The sequence below is a fragment of the Lissotriton helveticus genome, chromosome 3_1, assembly GCF_964261635.1.
Source record: "Lissotriton helveticus chromosome 3_1, aLisHel1.1, whole genome shotgun sequence".
NCBI lineage: Eukaryota > Metazoa > Chordata > Amphibia > Caudata > Salamandridae > Lissotriton > Lissotriton helveticus.
Genome location: NC_136061.1, coordinates 1,835,745,815 through 1,835,767,992, shown reverse-complemented (window position 1 = coordinate 1,835,767,992; position 22,178 = coordinate 1,835,745,815). Strand labels below are relative to the sequence as shown.

General features: G+C 42.5%; 1 protein-coding gene across 1 annotated transcript in view; it reads right to left on the bottom strand.

Moving 5' to 3' along the window:
* LOC144823881 (mucin-2-like) overlaps positions 1-22,178 on the bottom strand; it is a 1,553,567-nt gene that overhangs the window by 1,150,057 nt on the left and 381,332 nt on the right. The window contains exon 6 of the mRNA XM_078682769.1: positions 1,475-1,581. Within this exon, the coding sequence (XP_078538895.1) occupies positions 1,475-1,581 (107 nt within the window). The remainder of the gene's footprint in view (positions 1-1,474; positions 1,582-22,178) is intronic.

Sequence of the window (22,178 nt, the reverse complement as noted above, 5' to 3'; positions counted from 1 at the left end):
GGGAGGGGTTATTAGCAATTTTCATAGAGTGTAAACAGTTAAAATTAGTAACCCCTCTCAGCTCGAGCAGGGAGTAAGAACTGTAGGTTATACAATTTTCAGGGAAATTGCCTGGGGTTGTGGCCCCTGGGCCTGGTTGGGCGTGGACGGGCGCAGACGGGTTTGCCTTTGGCGTGCCTTTGGGGCGCCAGTGGCGCACCTGCTGCGCGTTAGTGCCATTCCGCCCAAAAATAGATTGGATCAAATAAAAACTGAAGCGTCATCCAGCCAAGATGGCCGCCCAATAATGTCCCAACCAGGAAATGATGAGCTCGGTACCTCCCTCCTCTCAACCAGCATAGGGATAGCTGTGGTGGACCGGGGAGTTGGAGAGCATAGAGCGACACAAAAAGGTGAGAGTCAATTTCAATGCGGCTTTAAAAACTATTTAGTGCAAATTTGAAAAACAGTTGGCAAAGCGCTAGCGTAGCAACATGGGCCGCGCAAGCTCTACCTTCTATCAGCTGCTCGTCAGTGCCCTCCCGCCCTAAATAGTCAGGATCAAAATAGTGGAAATAAAATCAAGAAAGAAAGGATAACTGAATGACTAAAAGAGTGAAGGGAAGGATAAAGGATGAGTTTCTTAAAGGTAAGGGGAAAGAATGAGGTGGTAATGGATAGAGGCCTGGAAGAAATGTAGTGAAGAGAAACAAAATGAGGACACAGAATTTAGTTTTATGTATATATTTTGTTTTCACGGCTTTCATTTCTGCTCTGTGCAAATTAATTGGTGAGGTTCCGTACTACTTTTATTTCATACTACTAAGGAGAGATACTCTAAGAAGAATACAAAAGCATTTATCATAAGATGAATTCATCTGTTTATAAATTCTAAGGTGTGATGTTTCATCTCCTGCCAATGTGTAGATGTACACAATCTTACACTTCACAGCATGTCCAGCTAGCTTGCTCATATATTAATTTCGCACCCCCGATTCTCCACATTGCAGGTATTCTCCACTAACACATCTTAACAGTTTGGGCAATTGTGGTCAACATATTGCCACCAAATAAGAACACTACTTTTACAAGTAAATAATGTTCTGACAAACCCTCCGAAATGAGGGTGCATAATAGAATGATTCAAACACCAGAAATTTGAGAGGCTCAATAAGAGGTTAAGTGCATGCTTCAGCTTAAGCTGTAAACCTAATGGGAAAAGGATGTTGCATCAATTCATTAATGGGGTAGGACATTTTTCCCATGGCTTTATGGTACAAATCATACTCAGTAATAATGCACTTGATATTGCCAATACTTCAGGGCACATTATTATTATTTGTTTTTAGCATTTTTGAATAGCGCAAACTTGACATTCATTACTGCATGCTTTCTTTCTACCCAAATATGCAAATCACGACATCCTGATTCAGGCAGAAATTCCTTGATAAATGTATTGTCAAAGTAACCAAGAAGGAAAAAACAGTGTCTTTACTTCTTCAGGGTATTCCTGCATATCTTCAGATAGTGAATCTTCACAGCTTTCTGCAGGGTCAACCAACATTTGCCGTTTTCCAAAGTCTATTTCAGTCAACATTTCACCTGTAAGAAGCATAACTTTGTTTTATTCATAGCATTACCTTGAATCTTTTAGAAACATTGGAATGGTCTTCATGTTTTGGTGTAGATCTGAAAACATCATTACGATTGCACTCCTATTGGGAGGAGATGTGGACTAGCAGTTAAGCGAACTTTGGCCCACATGCATCAATATCGGCTTTTGCGAGTTCTAAATTGCGAAAAATAACGATTCGCAATTTAGAAATCGCAAAAGCCTATGCATGAATATTTTAGCTTTTTTTTTGCAATTCGGTAAAAATCGCTATTTTTACCAAATTGCATTAAAAAATGCAAATTTTCAATTGCGAATTCACAATTCCCATTCATTCCTATGGGCCAAAATGCCCATAGGAATGAATGGGAATTGCGAATTCGCAATTTGAAATCTTAATTTATCAATGCATTTCAAGGGTGGAGAGGGGGGTGCAGATGACCCCCCCCTGCACCCATGAAATGTACTTTTCAGTATAAGTTACATACACACATGTCACAAGGACATGTGTGTCTGTAACTTAACAGTTTTAAAAATGCATTTTTGTGCATATTTGAACAATTTCGCAATTTACCACGAGGTTGAACTTCGTGGTAATTTGCACTTCCAATTTGTAAAATTGCACATTTTAAAAAAATGATGCATAGCATTTTAGAAATTGCACAATTGCGATTTCTTATGTGCTATCGCAATTTTAGAATTTGCAAAAAAATTGCAATTTCTAAAATAGCATGATGCATCCCAAACAGCACTTTTGCATTCGCAAACGGCCGATTTTAAGGAATCGCACCGTTTGCGACTCCAAAAATGCTTGATGCATGTGGGCCTTTGAGTCAGGGGACCTGAGTTCGAAAGCAAATGTAACATGTAATGTGTACAATTCAAGGATCATTTATGGTTATTTTTATAGCACAGCTCGAGTCAATGGTTCACGCGGGTGCTTTACAATAAATTCTATGAATACATCATCAAAATATTAGGTAACAAAGGAGCACATGTACCAAATGCAATTAAAAAGGCTCAGAAGCTGTGAAAAGTGGAGCTTGCAGAGCTGCATTTTAATTCTTTGGGAATTGAACTGTATCCTCTGGTATTTGGTGCCAAAGTTCGGGAGCAAGCCACAAAAAGGCAATAGGAACTCGTTTATTTTTTTAGCTGAAACAATCTCTCAGCTAGTCTTTTCTTCTTGTTTCCCTTAGGCCACCAGATATGTGCAGTGTTACTTTCAAAAAGAAGCCCTCTGTGGATTTTAGTTTTCTGTTTATACTCATTTCACCATCAGCAATATGTCATGTGGCTAAATAGTGCTGTCTAACTGGATATGCCTACCAGACTGACATATGTAATACTGAATAGATGTTACCACACTGCAACAGTGTTGAAATCATTTGACAGGGGCCCCTTCCTGAGTCAAAAGGTTTGCCCAGGAGGTTTTATCTCTCATTTGATCAAGGTTAGCATCCTGCTGGGAGTGCGGGTTCACTGCCTTAACCCAAAGTGTCCCACAAAAAGCTTCTGGGTATATCCACTTTTTTTTTTACAAATCTCTCTGTGTGTTAGCACAATTAAATGGAAAAGCAGCTGTTTTCTCTGTTCTGCTTATGTTCCTCTTAAGCACATGTTCAGTGCCAAAGAGTATGAAGTTATCCATTAGTTCAATATGCTGTTTGAGAACCCGGGACAACAATTTGTTCACATATTGCCAACTTGGTCTTGTTTTGTTATTTTTGCCAATTTGTTAGGTGACCAATCACCAGTGAGAAAAGTGGACTCTTGTAAATACAGCACAACCCTGCATTTTGAGAATGGAGAAGCGTGGCTTTAGCAATGTTTGCTTAACGCCATGCTTCTCCATTCTGCTATAAATTTGCCCCAGTGTTCTTTATGTTTAAACTTGTGGTACTGCTTGAGCTTATCATGCACTTCTGTGGGGATTACCTGCTGTTTGTGCCATAGGTACCGGGAGCTGAGTAGATATTCTCTCAGAACTGTGTTTTGTCCTATCCTTGTTTATTGGGTTGGGTGTTGCTCATGAATATCAGAGACAGAATATCAAAGCATTATGATATACAATAATCGGAATATCACAAGACAACATTTTGCATTGTAAACTTTTATAGATTTTCTATACCTAACACTGCACATTCTGGTCATATTGTGACACTTTGATATTCTGCTTTTTAAATTCCCTAGTGCAATCATTGAGTCGGCAGGGGTTCCCCCTCCCAGATAAATAATCCAATTTCTGGCATTTAGGTTCTGCTTCAGGTAGAAGGAAGACGTCCAATTGATGATCTATTAAAGGCAATATCCAGCTGGCTGATGTCAGAAAGTTAAGACACCCTAATATTATTGACCGATGTAAGTACATTTGGGATGTGGCCCAGGGGGTAGTATATTATGTGGAAACACCAGGCTGTATTGTGGTTCAGATTGAAAGAGAGTAATAGTCATTTGAAAAAGGAAAATTGAGAGGAGACTGATATTTCAGGTAACAATCTTAATGTATGGGTGTGAACTAGGACAGGTGAGTATATTTATAAAATTCCTTGAAATCCAAATTAGTGAGCGATAGTATTGCAGGCAATTTAGTAGTAGTGTCTTAATTTTGCAAGATAAATCAAAGCTCAAGGGCGATTTTAATTGAATCAGAATCACTGAGTCCAAAACAAACGCAAGAACAGCAAACACATTTCCCCCCTTAGTGGTGTGCAGGACTGGGGCTTTTTCAATATGTCATTGGTAGTCTGGTTTATAAGGGGATTTTGATAGGACAATGATTCTGTAAGGTCCTAGTAAGAGGTTATGTTATCGCCCTTTCGGGCATTTGGAAAGAAGACATCTATGAGCGCTGTGGTTGCTAGGACGTGGAGTAAGCGTGGGCGTAAAATCCGTTTCGTTTGCGGAATTTGCGGATTTTTGGCAAATTCGCGGTCCGCAAATCGCGCGAATTTGCCCAAAAATCTGCAAATTCGCAAGCTGCGGATTTTTCTGCTTGGTCGCGCTTGAAAAATACAATATTGCGCGTGCGGCGTTGACTTACCGTGATTCTGAGTCCGCCAAGTTGTTTTTCTCCTGGCTTGCGTGTGCTGCGCCATTTTGGATCTTGATCGCGCAAGAGTTTTTAGAACGCAATTACGTCATCGCAGCTCGCCATCTTGCACAGCGAGAGTTTGACAACGCGAGTACGTCATAAGGGTCTACGATTACGCTTTGCGGGAGTAAACAATGCCAAACACGTAGATGTGGCGCGCAGCTGACTTCCGGCGGGAGATTTGAACAGCTCGCTTTCTCAAAATTGCAAAAATTGCAATTCTGCACAAGAAATCCACCGCAGGCAGCATAAACCTTCTGAAAATGATGATTTTGATCAGAATAACTCCTCAGATTTACATTTGGCTGCACTTTTTGATGCAAGACGTCCATTTTTGGGGGGTGGGTGGGAGGTCCGAAGCGCCCCAAAGTCTCCAACTTCCTGTTCCTGTCCAGCAGGCTCCTCCCAGTGCTTTGTCCATGTCCTGGTAACTTTTGATTTGGATCTGGAGCTGGAAGGATTACTTTTTGTGGCTGCTGCTGGATATTTGTATTTGAGGACTTTTTGGACTTTGGAGTTTGGATCACTTTTGGACTTGAGATTTTACAAGTAAGTTGGTGTTGTTTGTTTGGGGCATTGCAGTTGCTGCAACTACAGTTTTAAAACTTTTTTCACAACTTAAAAAAAAATGTATATTGTGGGTAGCCACAGTATCCAGTAGGCCCAGCGTTAGTCATGGGTGCATGATACAACTGTTTCTGTGTTTTTTTTTTAACTTAATTCTCATTTATGTCATGGAATTTTAGCTCACTGTTATATGTTGATTTATTTTTTTATTTTGGGGTGCCTGTAAAGCCTCACTAGCCAATAGGCCCAGGGGTAGTGTGTGGTGCATGGACCAAGTCTTTCTGTGGGGTATCCGAACCCCCGAAGCAGCGCGATTGATCCGCTTGAGCAGGGGTAACTATTACTTCACTCGATGAAACTGCCCTGGAGCTCCATCTCAAATCACTATTCCACCTGATAGCGAAAGGAGGGACCAGCGGTTCCACGCTATTTAGCCTAAACTGCAAATTCCCATCAGCCACACAACATCGTCCAATTTAGAAGATGGAACACTATCGACAGTTTTGAGAACCACTGCAACTGTTTACCGTCGTTATTCTCTTCGTGTTTTTACAAAAAATATTACCGACGACATCCTTGAATACAGGTACCTTTTCTTATCTCGTATATTCCAATATTTACGTTATCAAGAACAGACTGATCTATCGACTGTACCGCAATGAAGTATAACGGATAATTGCAAAGACCCAGAAACAAGACAGACATCGAATTTTTAGTCTTGACAAAGGTGGAACATCAATACGTCAGAACCACCGAAACGCGTCGACGCCCAATCTCAGTACAATTCAAACCCCTTCCTCCCATGTTGATATACAAATTGTAGTTTATAAGACTAGGGAGAGATGAAATTATAGCTTTGAATGTACACTTTGTATTTCACAATTTTAATGTTTTGCAACAAATTTTTGTCTGTCTGTCATATTGTGCAGGTCACAAGAAATTGTTTAACTGTTTTTTTAGTCCCCCAAAAAAATTTTAATTGTTTTTTATGAAATGTATGATGTACAAATGTAAATTGGTTTTATTTCTGTCACTTTAATAAATGTATGTGTACCTTAAGTGTAGAATTGTATGAGTTTGTGTACTTTATCAATGGTTGTTTGACAGCTAGACCCTAGCTTGTTGTAGTATATGTCTCAAGGGAATCAGTTCATTCTTTCAGGTCTAATACCCCATTTCCCTTGACAAATCCAAGGGGTTCCTCTCTCTTTCTATAACGTGTCTTGAATTTAAACATAATTGAGGGCATGGATGGCATTGGATTGTGGTGATTTTTGTGTGTTTTTGGACTTTTTGGGGTGTTGTCTGCTTTTTAAATTCCCTAGTGCAATCATTGAGTCGGCAGGGGTTCCCCCTCCCAGATAAATAATCCAATTTCTGGCATTTAGGTTCTGCTTCAGGTAGAAGGAAGACGTCCAATTGATGATCTATTAAAGGCAATATCCAGCTTGCTGAAGTCAGAAAGTTAAGACACCCTTATGTTATTGGCCAGTGTTAGTACATTTGGGATGTGGCCCGGGGGTAGTATATTATGTGGAAACACCAGGCTGTATTGTGGTTCAGATTGAAAGAGAGTAATAGTCTTTTGAAAAAGGGAAATTGAGAGGAGACTGATTTCATATAAACCCAAGGGTTTTCGTTAATTATAGCTAAGCCTCGATATTTAATTGGTTGACCATATATATTTAATGAAATAACCTTCTGATACTATGATGGCCAAAAACGACATTGATTTAGGGGCAAGCCATATTTCTGTGATGAAAAGCATATCAGCAGGTGGGTAGTTAGTAATTACTGCTCTGGCATTTGACACTATGCATTTTATGGCTGTGGAGCATGTGAGGAAGGGAGACATGTTGTTCCGATACTCATAAGGTTATTGTGTCAGATTCATTGTCATGGGTTGGCTCAAGGGGGTTTGAGAAAGGTAGTGTGCCTGAGAATTGGATAGGCCAGACATTCTTCTTTTTCAGGCATATAGCAAATGATGAAGTTACAATCATAAGGAGTAGTGTTTGTGCTGTATATGGTCAGAACATTTACTATCAAGTTGTGAAGGGTATAGGAAGTGAAGTACTGGCTGAAAATGATGTCATGGCTGCTGCTGAATAAGAGTCTTAGACATTAAGAATGTACTGACTATTGGATGATAATATGCTATGCTGGAACAGCTTTGGGAGGGAGCAAGGGAACAAAGTCAATACTTTTGTAATGGATGAATAAGGCAACAGTGGAGTGTTTCAAGGATAATATAGACGAAGGGTAGTATCTTTAAATGTTGCTACTTGAGATATGGAGCTGGGAAGCTAGAAATATGCTGGTGTATGTGTGATTAATAGTTTGGTCAATACATTTCAGCTACTGAAGGGGGATGCCACATATTTGGCATCAAAGAGATCTTATGAGTGGATTTAGGATTTTCATATTTTAAAATGATATGAACATTGAAAGGACAATCCAATGTGGCTGGCAACAAAGCTGAAGAGAGTTAGCAGGAAGTTGTTTAGGCAGACAGAATTGATATCACATAGGTTAGCTCATGGATTCTGGGTTGAAACGTTACCTTTCTCCCAAAAATTGCCACATGAGGAGAGGAGCATGAGGGGATAGAAATATACAGCAATATTGCTCAATGCTAAAAAGATCCTTGGCTATGCTAATGCTATATCAATGTCGACATCATTTGCCCAAACCTAGACTCTTCCTGAGTCAAATATGAGATGGTCCATTATTAATGGCCATTCTATATACCTCCAGTGCCAGCCATCTGCTCACCTGGCGGATCTTCAAGGAATAAAGAAATCAAAAATACGTGGATGATCGTCTCTGATATCTCCAAAAACGATCTGAAAAAGAATATATGCATTTTTCCAATCCATGCTTCTGTGAATCTAACATAAGTCTCCTGTCAGCTCATGCTTGCTGATGCCCAGCTCAATGATTCGGTTTAAATAAACAGCAAGTCTCACAGTGATCTAAAAGGATACATTCCTTATCTAGAAATGTAAAGAAGCACATGCCATAGGATTCATGGGACAAACCGATGGGAGTGGTTGATGGCTACTGTATTTGGTCATTGCTGTTGAGAAGAGACAGTGGTGGGACCAATTAAAAATGAGTGAGATGGCTATATTGTTGTTTGAAGCTGCTTCTCCTTTACATTCCTAAAAATTGCCCCTCCCCACAGACACAAAGATGACAGTGTAAGCAAAAAAGTTAAGTTAACGAGTCACATCTGTGCGAGGTTTTCAATGTTGTATCAATAGAATAATTGGTTGCCAATGACTTACAACTCTAAAATTTCTTTTGTGCTGGACAAAGGAACAAACCTTTTTGAGGAATGAGGCTGTGGTGGCACGTATGAATATAATGCAGTCAATAGCATATGTGCTCTTTTCTATGGAGTTATATGCCTGTTTTGGGAGACACTTCTCAATTTATGCTGTTAAGGGCCAAGGTTAACTTGCTACAATGTCAAAATACATTTAGTATCACTTACTTTGGAGGAAGGATACAGTGTAATTACCTAAGAATTCTGTGAGATTATGCATGAATTATGCAAGAAGAGCAATTCTGCATTTAGCAAATTTTTTGTGCAAAAATGTCCCCTTGCATCCAAATTAGATACAAGGATGCATTTTTCACTTAGAAACAATGCTAAATGCAACCGAACACGAATAGTGAGCGGGACAGCTGCTTGCGGTCATTAAATGTGTTCTCAAGATAGGACTCTTAATCATGCAAGGAGGAGCAATTGTGTAATCTCACATCAAATGTAAAGCAGAATTACCGAGATTACTCCCAATTTCTCGTGCATAATTGAAATTCCACCCAGGCCTGGTAATTTTATGGAGAAAGTAGAGTATTTGTATGTCTAAACAGAAGCTTCTAGCAAATGTGCACAGCTGATGGACGGAAGAGAAAAAGTAACTGAAAGGTAAGAACATCTTTATGTAGTATATATAGTCTGATAGATTTCTAAACTATTGGCCAACCAGGATTTCACAGATTTTTCAACTTTTATCTATGCCTATGCACTATAGTAATTTTCTCTTGCAAGTTCTTGTTGGCATTGGTAACTTGTGAACATTTTGCATGTGAGTGTCTTTTCCTTAGGGGGTACTTGGAACCTTTTTGCAAGCATTTTGAAGGTGAGTGCACATATTGCATAGCGTCTCGTTACAAGGGACTTATGTATGAAACGCCTTCAGAAAGTTCAGATCTTTATGTGAAAGTGCTACTCACCAAGAACTTGGAGGAGAAAACACTGCAACTTCACAAACACATATTAGATTAAAGAAATGGTTATCGGTTTTTCTGAAAATGCACTTCTTTCGCTCTCTCTGTTTCTGTCTCTCTCTTTCTCTCCCTCTTCTTATATATACTCTAGCAGCGACCAGACTGGTATATGAGACAGAGCTTTGTCTCTTGTGACTGTTGTAGCCTGGGACGCAAGAAGGTTACACCGTAGTCTAATTAAAAAGAACTCACAGAGATGTGACAGTGACAGACTAACTAAATACGGGAACCGCAAGTACTAAAATTGGCATGTTACCTTCGAATAGACAGATAGGGATCCTTGTTCTGTATAATTCTTGTATGTCCTCCTGTATCACTCTCTTGCACTGCGAATACATAGTTCACTGAGCAATGCACCGTCAGCACTTGTTTACATCTGTTTTCTGAGTTTAGTTGTAGCGTATGTATTATGATTTCAATCATGGGGAACTATGCAATCAATGTATTTCTTTGGGTCTTTTTTTTGCCACAGTCACTAGTCAGATAATTTACTAAGATGTTACTGATGCTTGTTGTGCCACAACTAAAAGTAGCCGCTACGTTAAAACTCCATTATTTGCTTTATTGAATGTCTCCTTGAGAACTCTTGTTTTTGCCTTTCCAAGGGCTGCGAAAAGTCATGAAGAAATATATTAAAAGGCCTGGAGACTAGAAAACCCCAAATAAGCACTGGTGACTGGACTGGTAGACTAGGAGCAAAACAAAAGAAACCTCACCAACAGTGCCCCATTGGGGTTGGGTGTTATTTGAAAAATGAGAAATTGACGTGTACAGCACTGAAAACAACAGCAGTTAGTATCCAGGTGCACAGCAGCACTTGCTGCATCATTTGATCCTAGTTGGACCAGAATATACTACAAGGGAGCCGTTGGGCTGTGGGTCAAGCAGTGACCAGCAGCACCGTCATGCTCGTTGCTACCAATAGTTTCTTAGAGATGGTGACTGTTATTTGTCAAGCTTCCTGGTGAGTGCACAGCTGTGTTGAGTGAAAGGTCTATTAAAGGAACAGCTGCACTTCCATCCCCACTCTCTCATTTGGGAGTGAAAAAATGAGAGAATGCATCATTTCTGTCTGGTCCCAGGATTCAGTGCTGGATGGAGGGTAGAGCAGTAGTGGACAACAGGGATTTTAGAATACTGAGTAGGGCAGGGGCAACTGAGGGTGTAATACATTGAGCAGAAGCATCAAAGTTTGAGCTAAACAAAAATGAAGAGAGAGAGCGTGAAAGTAAAAAGTCACCAGCCCACGCTACTACATCAAAGAAAAGCCTTTAGGTTGAAGAAGCACATAGACTGCATACACATTTGCATATTTCGCTCCTCCATTAGGGCAGAGGGGCGTTGCCCCACTGCTTTCTCGCATTGCAAGAAGCAGTAACATAAAATGGTAGCGAGAAAGCAGAAGGGTATGCATGGTTGGGGACGGGCGGGTGGGTGTGTTATGGAGGAGTGAGCAGAAGGGTATGCCTGGTTGGAGGCAGGCAAGTGGCGGGTCAGGGAGGAGTGGCTTTCCCAATGCTATGAGCACTGACTGTTTGGTTAGCCCTCTGGGGCCGACCAAACTAGTCATGCACACACTGCCTTTTCTCTAAGTAGGCTGCATGCAGCCTACATAGAGAAAATGGCCTCCCCATTGGAGCGTTGTGAACACAACACTCCCGACTAGCATTGTTACAATTCTATTGAATGTAAATGAGGATGCCATCATATACAAACAGTGGAAAAACGAGGCACCATCATATACAGACAGTGGAAAAACGAGGCACCGTGAGTGCACGTGTTGTTCTATCCAGCTGCGCTGCTGTTGCGGGCAGCCGCACCGAGTGGGCCATTTTATTTTTAGAAGTCCCGGAGTGGGACTTGGGGCAGCTTGTTATTTCGGAGTCCCGGAGTGGGGCTCCAAGGGCACAATGGTGCCAGGGCTCATTTTTACAGCTGCGCCGCCGGACAAGTGGGCAGCTTCAACATTTGAGGATAAGTTTGGGAGCATGTTTAGTGCTCCCAGACACACTTAGTGCCAGTGCCGGATTCCCAGCTGCCCTGCGACTGCGCGGGCAGCAACAGCAGCGTTTTTGGGGGCCAGATTCTTTGTGGATGAGAAAGGAGTGAGTTGCAACCCACGCCCCAGGGCACTTGCGCACTTGTGTTAAGCTGCATGGGCAGCCAGAGGGCCACTTGGAGGGTCCTAGAGTTACACCCTGACATTTTGAACATAGGGCAGAGATAAGGCCAGTTGGCCTGGGGTCAGTTTTGCGATTGGTAGGTCGCAAGGCCCTGATTTGATGCCCCTTACACAATGTGTTGATACTGATGATTTAAACATTATGTGTTTATGCCTATGAATATTCATGCTTATGAGGTGCATAATGTGTTTATGCTGGTGAGGCCTAATACGTAATGCATTTATGCTAATGTGATTTGGGGCTAAGGTGTTTATGCCTAATGTCATGCTATGATATTTTAGGATGATGTCTAATGCTAATGTGATAATGCCTAGGTGATTATGGTACCAGTAGTTACTGGTTGTTTTTTATATTTACTACCTGCATTCTGATGGTTCAGACCATGGCCCAGTTGGCCTGGTCCTGTATATAATCCCCTGTGAATATTGCCTAGTGCCAGTTGGCACAGTGTAAATGTGTGATTATGTGTCTAATGTGTTTATGATAATACAGAGTAGTCATTACAGGTAAAGGGGTGTCCCTGTTACGAGTTTGTGGACCTGGGTAAAGTACAATATAGAAGAACAATGGTCCTCAAACCAACATTTTTTACAGTATCTGAATTAATCCCAAAATCATAATTTTTGCGCAACAAACAAATTTGCGCTGCACGATGGGCAGAATACTTTGAAAAAAAAATATTTTCCTAAAAGGATGTGCAGAGATATAAACTTCTTATGTAACAAATTTTTATTTTCACAAATGAATCATAATCGCCATACATTCGGTGGTTGCTCCAAAGGGGAACGTGCAAAGAAAAGTGGTGCTGGAAAATAAGTGAGTGAGGGAATAATTCCCAAGAAGAAAGTAGGAATAAGATTGAAGGTTTTTTGCCGGATTGATCATAAGTATCAATCTTACTGTCCTGTCCCAGTTGCTATTTTACATGGTCTATTTACAGTGGTAGATACAATCACAGATTGTATTCATCTGTGGCACGTGGCAATAATAAGGAAATGGGTCCAGGTACATAAAGGGTTGTCGACGTTTCGACTCGACTTGTGGCATGTAGGATGTTTTAGCCTTGCCTGCGAGTCTTCCTCAGGACGAGATGAGTGGGGAGGGCAATGGTAGGGGGCAACCAACCCCTGGTGCAGTGTACTTTATCTAATGATGAAAAGGAAAAGGGTGATACTATCAGGGCATGATTCATGATAGACAACCCTAGAGTTAAAACTAGCACATCCAAAGAGCCATGCTTACCCGCTCTCAAACGTGTGCGGATAATGCCTTGTATCTGGGCTCGAAGGTACACAAAATGGAGGCCCATCCGCTATGGCAATTCAATTGGGTATATTTCTGAAATAACAATAGTCATATCGTGAGCTATCTGAGTTAATTACACCTATGTCAAATCCAATCGGTCATATGTGTTTAAAGGGTTAAAAATGATTAAAAAGGTTGCAACCCTATTGTAGTATGCCATGATGTTGCATACTCCAAGTTGCTATTGGTTGGCAATAAAACCTATTAGTATGCTCAATACTACATAGTGCAGTGGACAATTCAAGAACAGTTGGCGTGGCACGGGGTTTTTTAATAAAAGGGCAAGGCAACCCGAGTTGATTGGCCAGTGCAGGACCGATCGGGCCACAGTGCAGGGCTTCGTATCCTAACTGGAGGGCCGTCCAGGTATTAGTTACAAAGGGGGGCTAACGGGTGCAATCGCTCACCTGGTGCTCTCGGCGTCAGTTCGATAACAGAGACAGCGTCGGACTGAGGCATCTGCCTTCTTAAGCGCATCTGGTATCATCACGCATTACGCGTCAGGGTGGGGAGTGAGGAAAGACTACCGTAATTACGGTTCCCGCTAGGCTGTGGTGTCTTCAATTACTACATCGAGGGTGCTCAACGGGGTTAACGTGAGCCCACGAAGATTCAAAAGGGGGGAGAATAGGAGGACTTATATTTGAATAATGTCGGGCTGTGCCCCCATATGCAAGTCTAACCGGTCCTGCCATTATTGACTCAAATGAACTGCAAGTAAGATTACATTTCATTGCAACCGGAAGACTCATTTGATAAAAAAGTTTTCTTAACAACAAAAATATTTTTAACAACAAAAAAACACAAGGACATTACACATATTGCACAATAATGATACATAAACAATATATATATTACATATATTACATTGCGACCCCGAGTGTGGAACCAGACAGTGAACCATATTGCAATTTACTGTTATATGCATAGCAATATCGGGGTCCCTTCTAGATAATGTATAGTGCCTCTGGTCATGGGTGAAAACAGAGGGTATGAAGCGGAAGGGCCCTTCCGCTATGGGCACGGACTGCAATGTGGACAGGGGATTAGTTGTTGCTAAGTATGGATATCTGTCTCCCTATCTCCTCTGTCTCATTCAGTCCCCTGGCCACTGTGTCAAGTAGGTGTATCCATCTGCTTTCTCTAATATTGAGGGTATTAGCAAAATCCCCTCCCCTCGGGTTGGGTGTCACTTTTTCGATGACCCACCATTTTAGACTTTCCGGGTCATGATCAAATCTGATAAAATGGTCCACCAAAGGGGCTCCTTGGACCTTGCATCGAATGCGGCTGCAATGCTGTAGAATTCTGCTTTTCACCTTTTGTATTGTTTGACCCACATACATGAAATTGCAAGGACACGTGATTGCATAAATCACTCCTGTGGTGTTACAGTTGCTTTTTTCTTTCATGTAGTGGGTGAAACCATTATGGGTGAAGTGTTTGCACTCCTAGTCAATGGGCAAGCCCTATATTGTCCACATTTGTGGTGACCCTTAATGGGGGGGAGGCCCCATTGGGTGGTCATTTGTGGTATAACAGTATGTGGGAGTAGTGATGTCACCACATGTTCCCTTACGTTTTTTGCCTTTTTAAAAACATGTAGGGGTGGTGGTAATCCCCCTACATCCTCTTGGATCAAATGCCAGTGGCGGTTGATGACTTTTTTAATAGCGTTGCTTTTAGTAGAGAAAGTTGTAACGCAGACCACACGTTCATTACCATCCTGTTGTTTGGATTTGGGCATGAGTAGACATTCCCTGGGATTAAACCATACACGTTTACGTGCCCTCTTAAGGAGCCTGATCGGATACCCCCTGTCCCTCAGTCGGTTCATGAGATCACAGGACTCTTGGAAAAAATCCTCTTTTTTGGCGCAGTTCCTCCGCAATCTCAGGAACTGCCCGTATGGCAGGTTGTCCCTGAGATTGCGTGGATGATGGCTGGTATATCTGAGTAGGGTGTTCCTATCGCTAGACTTCCTGTACAGGCTGGTGTATAACTTTTCTTGCTCCTCATTTATAGTTATATCTAGTAAATTGATGCTGGAGGTGTTAAATTCCATAGTAAATTGAATATCAGGCGACCGTGTATTGAGCCCGGCATGGAAAGTTTTTAGTTTGTCCTCACTACCCTTCCAGATAATGAGGATGTCATGAACCGACTGAGGGACAGGGGGTATCCGATCAGGCTCCTTAATAGGGCACGTAAACGTGCATGGTTTAATGCCCAAATCCAAACAACAGGATGGTAATGAACGTTTGGTCTGCGTTACAACTTTCTCTACGAAAAGCAACGCTATTAAAAAAGTCATCAACTGCCACTGGCATTTGATCCAAGAGGATGTAGGGGGATTACCACCACCCCTACATGTTTTTAAAAAGGCAAAAAACGTAAGGGAACATGTGGTGAAATCACTACTCCCACATACTGTTATACCACAAATGACCACCCTATGGGGCCTCCCCCCCATTAAGGGTCACCACAAATGTGGACAATGTAGGGCTTGCCCATTGACTAGGGAGTGCAAACACTTCACCCATAATGGTTTCACCCACTACATGAAAGAACAAAGCAACTGTAACACCACAGGAGTGATTTATGCAATCACCTGTCCTTGCAATTTCATGTATGTGGGCCAAACAATACAAAAGGTGAAAAGCAGAATTCTACAGCATTGCAGCCGCATTCGATGCAAGGTCCAAGGAGCGCCTTTGGTGGACCATTTTATCAGATTTGATCATGACCCGGAAAGTCTAAAATGGTGGGTCATCGAAAAAGTGACACCCAACCCGAGGGGAGGGGATTTTGCTAATACCCTCAATATTAGAGAAAGCAGATGGATACACCTACTTGACACAGTGGCCAGGGGACTGAATGAGACAGAGGAGATAGGGAGACAGATATCCATACTTAGCAACAACTAATCCCCTGTCCACATTGCAGTCTGTGCCCATAGCGGAAGGGCCCTTCCGCTTCATACCCTCTGTTTTCACCCATGACCCGAGGCACTATTCATTATCTAGAAGGGACCCCGATATTGCTATGCATATAACAGTAAATTGCAATATGGTTCACTGTCTGGTTCCACACTCGGGTCGCAATGTAATATATGTAATATATATGTTTATGTATCATTATTGTGCAATATGTGTAATATCCTTGTGTTTTTTTGTTGTTAAAAAATGTTTTTGTTGTTAAGAAAACTTTTTTGTCAAATTAGTCTTCCGGTTGCAATGAAATGTAATCTTACTTGCAGTTAATTTGAGTCAATAATGGCAGGACCAGTTAGACTTGCATATGGGGGCACAGCCCGACATTATTCAAATATAAGTCCTCCTATTCTCCCCCCTTTTGAATCTTCGCGGGCTCACGTTAATCCTGTTGAGCACCCTCGATGTAGTAATTGAAGACACCACAGCCTAGCGGGAACCGTAATTACGGTAGTCTTTCCTCACTCCCCACCCTGACGAGTAATGCGTGATGACAGCAGACGCGCTTAAGAAGGCAGACGCCTCAGTCCGACGCTGTCTCTGTTATCGAACTGACGCCGAGAGCACCAGGTGAGCGTTTGCACCCGTTAGCCCCCCCTTTGTAACTAATACCCGGACGGCCCTCCAGTTAGGATACCAAGCCCTGCACTGTGGCCCGATCGGTCCTGCACTGGCCAATCAACTCGGGTTGCCTTGCCCTTTTATTAAAAAACCCCGTGCTACGCCAACTGTTCTTGAATTGTCCACTGCACTATGTAGTATTGAGCATACTAATAGGTTTTATTGCCAACCAATAGCAACTTGGAGTATGTAACATCATGGCATACTACGATAGGGTTGCAACCTTTTTAATCATTTTTAACCCTTTAAACACATATGACCGATTAGATTTGACATAGGTGTAATTAACTCAGATAGCTCATGATATGACTATTGTTATTTCAGAAATATACCCAATTGAATAGCCATAGCGGACTGATCCTGGATGGGCCTCTGTTTTGTGTACCTTCGAGCCCAGATACAAGGCATTATCCGCACACGTTTGAGAGCGGGTAAGCATGGCTTTTTGGATGTGCTAGTTTTAACTCTAGGGTTGTCTATCATGAATCATGCCCTGATAGTATCACCCTTTTCCTTTTCATCATTAGATAAAGTACACTGCACCAGGGGTTGGTTGCCCCCTACCATTGCCCTCCCCACTCATCTCGTCCTGAGGAAGACTCGCAGGCAAGGCTAAAACATCCTACATGCCACAAGTCGAGTCGAAACGTCGACAACCCTTTATGTACCTGGACCCATTTCCTTATTACTGCCACGTGCCACAGATGAATACAATCTGTGATTGTATCTACCACTGTAAATAGACCATGTAAAATAGCAACTGGGACAGGACAGTAAGATTGATACTTATGATCAATCCGGCAAAAAACCTTCAATCTTATTCCTACTTTCTTCTTGGGAATTATTCCCTCACTCACTTATTTTCCAGCACCACTTTTCTTTGCACGTTCCCCTTTGGAGCAACCACCGAATGTATAGCGTTTATAATTCATTTGTGAAAATAAAAATTTGTTACATAAGAAGTTTATATCTCTGCACATCCTTTTAAGAAAATATTTTTTTCAAAGTATTCTGCCCATCGTGCAGCGCGAATTTGTTTGTTGCGCAAAAATTATGATTTTGGGATTAATTCGGATACTGTAACATTTTTTGGTTTGAGGACCATTGTTCTTCTATATTATGATAATACAGAGGCAATTTTTGACATACCCTTCGTTGGAGTTTCTGTTGTGGTGTGGCTAGTGTGTTGCTGTGTGTGTGTGTGTGTGTGTGTGTGTGTTGCGCGAACACTTTACAAATTGCCTCCGGGATGAGCCTGACTGCTCGTGCCAAGCTACCATGGGGGTAAGTAGGGGTTATCATCAGTGTATAACTCCCTTGCCCTGACTAGAGTGGTGGTGTCTGCCAGGCTTAGGCGCATGCCTTAGCCAACCAGAAATCCCATTTCTAACAGCAATGGGTTCTAGTCTGCTTTTAGGCTGCTAGATGAATTCTTTGACATTTCTTTAGCAAGCAGTCCCTATAATTTGTGAGGTCCTTCAGTAAATGTTTCCGTAGGGCTCCACCTGCCATTTTAAATAAACTTAGAAATATGTATGCATAATTTACTGATCTAACACACTGCTTTATTGCCTCAATAAAAGCCAATATTTGGTAGAAATCTTTTAGACTCCAGAATAGAATTTAAAATCTATCTATTAACTCGTTGAAATAATGTAAATTCTTCAAAATAGATGTCATAAAATAGGCAATAGATTAAATATCTCGCTTATTCAGTTGATTAAAACTAAGCACTAACTGGAACACTCTCAGTAAATCACTTCATTTGAGCGGGGCAAACTGCAGAACGCCTTGGCACACATTATTTAAATGATGTCACACCTGACCATCATTGTCTACATGTGACCCGTGACTCATATCAAGTAATAGCTTCCTTACCACTTTAAATACTATTAACAACTGGGGTGAGGGTATTTTATTCCCTAATAGTGCTGCTACTCACCCCGTCAACATGTCATGTTTTGTTGAAAGTGCTTACATGATTTCCTTTTTTTTACATTGGATCAGTAATAGTTTACTCATTGGATGGTATGGGAAACTTGGGAAGTCCCAGAACAATCAGAAATGACTGCACTCCAACTGTGTCTACTGATAGCACATGAAATAAAAACTGTTGCTTATGTTTGGTTTGCTTCCCACAAAGGGATTTATACCTAATTTGTCAATTACGTGCCTTTGGCATAATAGTGTAAAATAAGATATTTCAGGTAACAATCTTAATGTATGGGTGTGAACTAGGACAGGTGAGTATATTCATAAAATTCCTTGAAATCCAAATTAGTGAGCGATAGTATTGCAGGCAATTTAGTAGTAGTGTCTTAATTTTGCAAGATAAATCAAAGCTCAAGGGTGATTTTAATTGAATCAGAATCACTGAGTCCAAAACAAACGCAAGAACATCAAACACATTTCCCCCCTTAGCGGTGTGCAGGACTGGGGCTTTTTCAATATGTCATTGGTAGTCTGGTTTATAATGGGATTTTGATAGGACAATGATTCTGTAAGGTCCTAGTAAGAGGTTATGTTATCGCCCTTTCGGGCATTTGGAAAGAAGACATCTATGAGCGCTGCTGTTGCTAGGACGTGGAGTAAGCGTGGGCGTAAAATCCACTTCGTTTGCGGAATTTGCTGATTTTTGGCAAATTCACGGTCCGCAAATCACGCGAATTTGCCCAAAAATCTGCAAATTCGCAAGCTGCGGATTTTTCTGCTTCGTCGCGCTTGAAAGATACAATATTGCGCTTGCGGCGTTGACTTACCGTGATTCTGAGTCCGCCGAGTTGTTTTTCTCCTGGCTTGTGTGTGCTGCGCCATTTTGGATCTTGCTGTGTGATCGCGCAAGAGTTTTTCGAACGCAACTACGTCATCGCAGCTCGCCATCTTGCACAGCGAGAGTTTGACAATGCAAGTACGTCATAAGGGTCTGCGATTACGCTTTGCGGGAGTAAACAATGCCAAACACGTAGATGTGGCGCGCAGCTGACTTCCGGCGGGAGATTTGAACAGCTCGCTTTCCTGAAATTGCAAAAATTGCAATTCTGCACAAGAAATCCACCGCAGGCAGCATAAACCTTCTGAAAATGATGATTTTGATCAGAATTACTCCTCAGATTTACATTTGGCTGCACTTTTTGGTGCAAGGAGTCCATTTTGGGGGGGTGAGTGGGAGGAAGGAAGTGCCCCAGAGTCTCCAACTTCCTGTTCCTGTCAAGCAGGCTCCTCCCAGTGCTTTGTCCATGTCCTGGTCACTTTTGATTTGGATCTGGAGCTGGAAGGATTACTTTTTGTGGCTGCTGCTCGATATTTGTATTTGAGGACTTTTTGGACTTTGAAGTTTGGATCACTTTTGGACTTGAGATTTTACAAATAAGTTGGTGTTGTTTGTTTGGGGCATTGCAGTTGCTGCAACTACAGTTTTAAAACTTTTTTCACAACTTATATTGTGGGTAGCCACAGTATCCAGTAGGCCCAGGGTTAGTCATGGGTGCATGATACAACTGTTTCTGTGTTTTTTTTAACTTAATTCTCATTTATGTCATGGAATTTTAGCTCACTGTTATATGTTGATTTTTTTTAAATTTTGGGGTCCCTGTAAAGCCTCACTAGCCAGTAGGCCCAGGGGTAGTGAGTGGTGCATGGACCAAGTCTTTCTGTGGGGTGTCTTGAATTTAAACATAATTGAGGGCATGGATGGCATTGGATTGTGGTGATTTTTGTGTGTTTTTCGATTTTGTGGGGTGTTGTTGGGGCCTGGCCATGTGGGTGGGGGCCATTTTGAGGCCTGGTACAGGCAGGGCCTGGCCATGTGGTCGGGGTCAAGGGGCCAATTTGAAGCCAGGCAGTTTGCTCAGGCCTGCACCCAGTTTGCCTTGCTTTCAACCATTATGCCCAGGGGTACTGAGTGGTGCATGGACCTAGTCTTTCTGTGGGGTGTCTTGAATTTAAACATAATTGAGGGCATGGATGGCATTGGATTGTGGTGATTTTTGTGTGATTTTCGACTTTTTGGGGTGTTGTTGGGGCCTGGCCATGTGGGTGGGGGCCATTTTGAGGCCTGGTACAGGCAAGGCCTGGCAATGTGGTGGGGGTCAAGGGGCCATTTTGAAGCCAGGCAGTGCGCTCAGGCCTGCACCCAGTTTGCCTTGCTTTCAACCATTATGCCCAGGGGTAGTCAGTGGTGCATGGACCTAGTCTTTCTGTGGGGTGTCTTAAATTTAAACATCATTGAGGGCATGGATGGAATTGGATTGTGGTGATTCTTGTGTGTATTTTTACTTTTTGGGGTGTTGGTGGGGCCTGGCCATGTGGGTGGGGGCCATTTTGAGGCCTGGTACAGGCAGGGCCTGGCCATGTGGTGGGGGTCAAGGGGCAATTTTGAAGCCAGGCAGTTTGCTCAGGCCTGCACCCAGTTTGCCTTGCTTTCAACCATTATGCCCAGGGGTAGTCAGTGGTGCATGGACCTAGTCTTTCTGTGGGGTGTTTTGAATTTAAACATCATTGAGGGAATGGATGGCATTGGATTGTGGTGATTTTTGTGTGATTTTCGACTTTTTGGGGTGTTGTTGGGGCCTGGCCATGTGGGTGGGGGCCATTTTGAGGCCTGGTACAGGCAGGGCCTGGCCATGTGGTGGGGGTCAAGGGGCCATTTTGAAGCCAGGCAGTTTGCTCAGGCCTGCACCCAGTTTGCCTTGCTTTCAACCATTATGACCAGGGGTACTGAGTGGTGCATGGACCTAGTCTTTCTGTGGGGTGTCTTGAATTTAAACATAATTGAGGGCATGGATGGCATTGGATTGTGGTGATTTTTGTGTGATTTTCGACTTTTTGGGGTGTTGTTGGGGCCTGGCCATGTGGGTGGGGGCCATTTTGAGGCCTGGTACAGGCAGGGCCTGGCAATGTGGTGGGGGTCAAGGGGCCATTTTGAAGCCAGGCAGTGCGCTCAGGCCTGCACCCAGTTTGCCTTGCTTTAAACCATTATGCCCAGGGGTAGTCAGTGGTGCATGGACCTAGTCTTTCTGTGGGGTGTCTTGAATTTAAACATCATTGAGGGCATGGATGGAATTGGATTGTGGTGATTCTTGTGTGTATTTTTACTTTTTGGGGTGTTGGTGGGGCCTGGGCATGTGGGTGGGGGCCATTTTGAGGCCTGGTACAGGCAGGGCCTGGCCATGTGGTGGGGGTCAAGGGGCCATTTTGAAGCCAGGCAGTGTGCTCAGGCCTGCACCCACTTTGCCTTGCTTTCAACCATTATGCCCAGGGGTAGTCAGTGGTGCATGGACCTAGTCTTTCTGTGGGGTGTCTTGAATTTAAACATCATTGAGGGCATGGATGGCATTGGATTGTGGTGATTTTTGTGTGTTTTTTTACTTTTTGGGGAGTTGTTGGGGCCTGGCCATGTGGGTGGGGGCCATTTTGAGGCCTGGTACAGGCAGGGCCTGGCAATGTGGTGGGTCTCAAGGGGCCATTTTGAAGCCAGGCAGTGTGCTCAGGCCTGCACCCAGTGTACCTTGCTTTCAACCATTATG